We start from the raw sequence: 7,173 nt of genomic DNA on the forward strand, positions 1-7,173 counted from the left end.
ATAGAATCACTAATAATGAGGAGAAGTACAAATAAGAAGCTTGGAGGCAATGACCTCGAGATCTTCTTCGTCTAACAGATAGATGTTGAGTTAATACTCTCACTCACTCTCATAGTTACAGAGGCAACTCCCTCACACGTAACTATACAACAAAGATCAACTACTACCTAACATAAAGTTTGTCCTAGTTGCTTATATACTAAAACAACTTTCAGAAGGGGCACATCAGACTATTTACATATATGGTCTCCCGATTTCGGTTTCGGTTTTCGATCTCAACCTCGGCCGAAATACTCATCCACCCCATCCGATTCGGTTCCTTCTCTTCCCATTTGGAGGGACATATTTCCGAACAAACTCCCCCTTCATTCCGGCATAGGGTACTTGTCCAATCCGACTCTTTGTTGGCACGAATTCAGCTTCTCGGCTGACAACACCTTTCGTCAGCATGTATGACCCGTTGTCATTCGTGTGGATCTTTACCAGAGCAAAATCATTTTCTTCTACTCTCTCTCGGAGACAATGGTATTTGTAAAAGAATATGTGCAGAAGCTTTGACAAAACCGGTTACACCGGATAGCAACATAGAAAAAACACAGGTTTAATGGAAGCTTAGAATACACCGTTCACGGGAGAGAGAGAGAGATCAGAAAGCATAAACTCAATTCAAAATAATAGCACTCTGTACATACAATGTGCTCAGTGAGTACTTTTATACAAGTCCTTACACGGACTGACAGAAGTACTGACATGTACTTCAATGCTCATACGAGCGACTGACACTGACTCCTAAAAATATGCCTACATACTAGGCTAGATTCATAGGCCTCTAACGGCCTACCGGTTTCAATCCGATCGAGCTCTCCGATCCGGCTCCTGGTTCTAGACACCGATCCGATTCTTCATTAGTCCGGCTCTGGCTTATTCAGCCGATCCGAATCTAGTTGAGCTTGTCTGCTCAACACTCCCCCTCAAGCTCAACTTGCCATCAAGAAAGTGATGTTTCTACTTGCCACCAAGTTAGAAATGAAGGATATGGATGAGCTTCACTATTTCCTTGGCATCGTGATTACCCATGAACCTTGCCGAATCTTGCAGCTCTCACAACACCACTAGATCATGAAACTGTTCAAAATTCAACTCGAAACTTTTGTGGTTCAAGATTGAGAAATATACAAGTTTAGTGAAGTTGGTCACATTGAACTTCCTAATCTTTGAGCTTCCACTTTCTTAAGGCATAAAGCCCCTTGTGAGCTTCTTGTATACAATGTGCCACTTTATGAAGAATGTTTTATCAATTGACGACATGACAATGGTCTTTGTATGAGTAGGCTCCCACCTCATCTTGACTCTCTTCTTCTCTTAGTGGTTGATTATTCTCCCACTTCTTCTCTTGTATGCACATGTGTTGGTTAGTACAACTAATTAATTAACTAGTTGAAGGAGTGTGTGTGTCCTTAATCTATCGTAAACAAACATGCACTCATCTTATAGCACTTGTTGAATGTGGCCAACACAACCATGCGTCATTCAAGGTAACTTCGATCCTACTACACTACTAAAGGAAAGAATAAAGAGAGAAAATCAAGATGGAGGCACAATACTCAATGATAGAGATATGCAATATCTAATCAATCACAAAATGTTGATGATAACAATTGTATTGTACAATAGTTCTTACGATCAGGCTTCTTAAAATGACATGCTCGCACAACTCACCAAGTAATCCTCTTCATAGTGTTTCCTTTATATACGCAATCTTGGAGATGTTCACACTTGTCTAGCCTCATTAGCCATTTCCTCAAGTGTCCTTGCTAAATCACTAGAAGCGTTAATTAAGATGGATCACTTGTTAGAAGCATTAATTAATATCATAGGTTTGAGTCCCACAAGGGTCATCTAAGAGAAAAAGTTTGCCCATCCTAAATTAGTGGGTAAAATAAATAGGGAAACCTTATCCATGGGAATTGCTTCGATATTTGAGAGATTTATACGAGAAAAAGATTAACCCTCTTGACCTTGCGTACAGAATAAATAAAAACCTTTGAAATACTACCTTCCTTTTTTCAAGCTGCACAAAAATTGTTATGTTTGTTGTCAAGTTGAATGTGAAATATGTTATTTTATGGGACACAAAAACTCTAACACAACATTGGGACACGTTATGTATCGCACAACGTTGATTTCTACTGGGGGCACCCAATCAAAAAACTCGAGAGCAAACATTTATATGTTTTCCAATGTGCAATGACTATGTGACACGTGCACATGGATGGAGCTCGGTCTCAAAAAGCCTAAAATTAGATAAGAAAATCGCTCGTCCAACATTTTCCGCATTGAATGAGAGTGTGCCACATGAGACTGGATTTTCCATTCGAGTGTGATGGATCTGAATCAAAGCTCGGGGTATACAGATGGCGACGACGAATTGTTGAGTTTTTTTTTTTTTTTTTTTTTAGGTACGAGGGCGTAAGAGCCAAGAGAACGGGGAAGAGGCATTTTCTCAGGTGTGTCCGGAAAGGAAGACGAGGCCAGGAGCAATCGGCATACAGATAAGAGGGTCGGGTGTCTTAGTAGCGTACGAGCAATTCGATCTGAAGGCCCTTTTTGCAAGGCCAACTACGACAAGGAGATGTGGGCGGGCCCCATGGGTGGGGGCTAGAGTAGCTAATGGGAGGACCCGCAACCCACGAGGGGAAGTAAGTTTGTATGTATGTATGTATGTATGTATGTATGTAAATATACAAGTGGGGCGACACATAACAAAACAATTACATTATATGTATATACAGAGGACGTGGGTGGGTCGGGGCGGGGTGGGGGGGGCCTCGGAGTGTGGGAAGAGGAAAGCAATCTAAGTATGTATGTACATAAATGTATCTTCTACCAAAAGAAAGAAAGAAAAAAGGAACAAAAGAAAACACCCCAAAAAAAAATTAAGTCCAAAGAAAGAGGGTCACAAGGCCCTTGCCTTGCCTCTCTCTCTCTCTCTCTCTCTCTCTCTCTCTCTCTCTCTCTCCTGTCTTCCTTTTTTCTTTTCTTTTCATTTTTTACTTATCATTCATCCATCCATCCATTCACTCTCCTTTCCTTCCCTTCAATTTGTGGGGGTGGGGGGGCAGGGGATCTCAAATATTCTTCTTCTTCCTCTTCTTCTTCTTCTTTCTTCTTCTTCTTCTTCTTCTGATGCTGCATTCTAGGCCTTGATTGCTTCAGTCAGGACACACCCTCATCTCCCCCATGGGCTGGAAATATAATGCAGGGCTCCTCCTCCTCGGCTCTGTTGTGCTCATTTGGGTCACATCTGCAGAGATCACACAGGTTATCCATCCATACATACATGAACATACATACATGAACATACATATATGAACATACATGCATACATGCTTACTTACTTGCATAAACACATATATACACACACACATAGCATACTTACATGGGGAACATGGTAGTTTCCTCCGAGAAATTGTAATTTGATTCTCAAAACCATGTTGGGCACCTTTATTTATCATACTTGTGCATTAGAAGTTAAATTGAGCCCCAATTTTACCAAGTGGACCCGTTTTTTAACAGAGTTGATTGATTCCCTTCTGGAAAGCTTGCATTTGCATCTGGACTTGTTTCTTAGATTGTTTACAAACTTATTTTCTATTAGGAGTCGATTTACAAGTGAGCAGGATAAGGAAATCGGATTATTTTCGCCGGAGATAATTCATATATGCTTCTTAAAACGAAATGGATTGATTTTCTCGAAAATTTTGTTGTGTTAGGCATGCCTGTGCATAATTATACATTTTTATGCTTTCGAATTTGAATGAAGGCTAGAGATAAGCCCAAACGCAGGGTAAAGTCTGGACAACAATTTCCTGGACATGGTCTTTTTCCTTGCTTTTAAACTGAGCTAGTAATATTATTAGGACTTTTTGTTGCATTGTTGGATTTGGTTACATTGATGCAAATTTTTTTGGTCACATTGTCGGGTGGTTTTCACATCTATACTAACCTTGTTCTATTCAAATTGGTCAAATGCAGAGCATATTTACAGCATATAGACACCCATTTGTCCTTACTTACCTCGGCGTTTCCCTCATGGTTATCTATCTCCCCATTTCTTTGGTCAAAGACTGGGTTTTTAACCACTTTAGAAGGCTTTACAGTTTAGAAAAGAGAGTGTTAATGGATACTTCCCTCGAAATCATTTGCATCAAGAACCACCCTGTTCCGATTCCTAATGGCATTGAACTCATAGAATCCGATCCAAAACTCCTTTTATGTAGAGAAGATGTGCAAGTTGCAAAGCTCAAAGATACCATTGGTTTCTCCGAGAAGACCCAAGAGCTAACTCCATTGGATTTGGCATTGAAAAGCTTCTGTTTAGCACCACTTTGGTTTTTAACTGAGGTATGAATTCTTTGAGCTCCATTACAATATTCCTTACACAGATAAATGGTGATATACTAACTATCGTAAGAATCCAATCATTAATCAAGCATAATTAATAGTAACTAAAGCATGACTGATGAAAAAAGTAGGGAACAGGAGGCCAGATGTTGGTCTCTGTTGTCTGAGAGACTCCAACCAACCAAAAATCCCGGAGTTGAGGAACAACTATATTTACATGTTGAAGTATGTGAAAGAAAATAAACTAATTAAATTCAGAAAGCTGATATTAAAAGCAAGTCTTGATTAATTTGCAATATCACCACTGTGCTAGGTATTTCAAGAGAACATAGATGGCTACCATGCTCATGTATGTGGCCATATTGGATACGTTGTGAATATGTGGCATACAAATTATAAGTGAAATATGGAAAAGAAAAGAGAAGAAAATTGAAGCAAAAACCATATATTGTCAACACATTGAGAAGCAACACTAAAGGATATATGCCATATTACATACATTGAAGACAGGCCCATTGTCATATGTATACCTGATAAGAAATAATGCCTTATTAGATATAGGGTAATATATGCTGACATATTAGATACCTGATATTGTTGCGGACATAATCTGACGTGCATTGCTTTTTTCATGCAGTATCTATCCAATGCTGCTCTGGCTAACACTAGTGTTGCTAGTACAACGATTCTGTCTTCAACATCTGGCCTGTTTACATTGTTTTTTGGGGCATTTCTCGGTGAAGATTCATTAAACGTAATTAAGATTATAGCAGTGCTAGTTAGCATTACAGGTGTGTTCATGACAACCCTTGGCAATACATGGGCTGCAGATGAACCAGTGATTGTTTCAACAGAGTAAGCGTGTTTATATGTCTGTTAAAGGCCACTGAATATCTTACAGATTCAAGGGAATCTAGATTTTCATTTCATTTACTGCACCCATCCATACAGGTCAACCGAACATTCATTTCAAGGGGATATCTTGGGATTGCTATCAGCAGTTTCATATGGCATATTTACTGGTAACGTCATTCATGCAATGGATGTTTCCTTTTTTTATTTATTGAGAAGTGACCCTATTTTCTGATTGAAGTGAACTTCCTTCTACAGTGCTTCTGAAGAAGTTTGCAGGGAAAGAAGGGGAGGAACATGATATGCAGAAGGTGTTTGGCTATATTGGCCTCTTCACTCTAGTTGCGCTTTGGTGGTTAGGTGAAGTTAGTTTCTTTCTTTTTATAGTAAGAAGTAGTAAGTGGTATTTCCAGAAGAGCTTGGTATGCAGAAGGTGTTTTGCTATACCAACATCTTCAATCTAGTTGCAGTTTGTTGATTTGGTGAAGTTAGTTTCTTTCTTCTTATAGTGAGAAATATTAAGTGTCTATTTCGAGAAGAGTGCTTTCTGTGCCATAGCCCAAATCTCAAACGTTGTGGAAAGTGATCCAGTGGAGTTAATCAAATATAGAAATCGTCTTCTTTGAATCTGAAGGATTTATTTTACTGACTAAAGTATTTGCATTACTTTTAGCTCCAGATTCATCTTTAACTTACAGTTGTCATGATTTGATTCCAGTGTTGCCCCTTACAGCACTGCAATTAGAACCATCATTCAGCATACCGACTTCACTCAAGGTAGAAGAGGTGGTCCTTGCAAATGGCTTTTTGGGCAGTGTCCTATCAGATTACTTCTGGTACGTTTTTATCTTGTTACCATCTCAATTGTAATATCTTCTTTACAAACACATGTATACATCATTTATATCAATTTGAAGGATAAAAATGCAAGGATAATCTATCTTTAGGCTCTAGTACATGATAATCTAACTTTCTTTCTTACTCTCTTATTTTGTTTGTTTCTCTCTCTGGTAGGGCTTTATCTGTTGTGTGGACAACCCCCCTTGTAGCAACACTAGGCATGTCATTGACAATACCATTAGCGATGGTAGCTGACATGGTCATTCATGGGAGGCATTTTTCGGCCATCTATATTCTTGGGTCCATACAGGTTAGGATGTACTCCAATAGAAAGGAAAAACTCCAAAATAGGCCTAATTTGTTGGCTGTTTGCTGTCGTACCCCCTAAGTTTTCTGAGGGGTCTTCTGGTTAGTTTTGGAAAGATACAGCCATTCTGGTCAATAACCAACAAGTTGGGGCATTTTGGAGTTCTTCCATACCCAAGGATATGTCTTTGTAGATTGATGTTATAGCATAACCAGCTGATACATATAATTGATTGACAGGTTTTTGGTGGATTTCTTATTGCAAACCTTTCTGATAAACTCGGTTCGAAGCTTGGCTTTTAAAGCATTCTTTATCATTGGGCACCTCTACCCCATGGATTGAACCACATCATCCATAATTTCTTGGATAAGCCTACATGTGGTGTATCAAATGTACATCAAAGTATATTAATTAAGATTGCCATCATTTTTTATTTATTCTATTTATATGTGAAGAAAGAAAGGTTTGTTCAATCATATCAGTCTATTGCAAAAGAAGACTAGCAAAATGAAAATGATAACATAAGATAATCAGATGGATTAGCACTTTTAGCTCAGATGAAATCAATGTCTATTCAAAGAGTGAACCAAATACTACTAAGTAACAACATGTTCCAGTCTGAGGAAGAAAATAACCAAAACTATTTAAGTAAACATTTGCAACACTAGGAACATTCATACTGCTACACTGCAAGTGAATAATAAAAATACAAGCCGAAAAACACTATGAAACCAAAACTACTGAAGTGAAAATCTATATTATTAGGAACA

General features: G+C 38.6%; 1 protein-coding gene across 1 annotated transcript; it reads left to right on the forward strand.

The window, feature by feature from the left end:
• Positions 1-3,118: 3,118 nt before the first annotated feature.
• LOC147864875 (thiamine-repressible mitochondrial transport protein THI74-like) lies at positions 3,119-6,840 on the forward strand. Its single transcript, XM_087319050.1, has 8 exons — positions 3,119-3,321; positions 4,036-4,404; positions 5,042-5,259; positions 5,356-5,426; positions 5,515-5,616; positions 5,975-6,092; positions 6,271-6,406; positions 6,643-6,840. The coding sequence occupies exons 1-8, from the start codon at positions 3,241-3,243 to the stop codon at positions 6,703-6,705; spliced, it is 1,158 nt and encodes a 385-aa protein (XP_087175176.1). The 5' UTR covers positions 3,119-3,240; the 3' UTR covers positions 6,706-6,840.
• The last annotated feature ends 333 nt before the right edge of the window (positions 6,841-7,173 follow it).

The sequence above is a fragment of the Azolla caroliniana genome, unplaced genomic scaffold (assembly GCF_043228905.1).
Source record: "Azolla caroliniana isolate FFs.n. ecotype wild unplaced genomic scaffold, voAzoCaro1.0.p SCAF_4, whole genome shotgun sequence".
Lineage (NCBI taxonomy): Eukaryota > Viridiplantae > Streptophyta > Polypodiopsida > Salviniales > Salviniaceae > Azolla > Azolla caroliniana.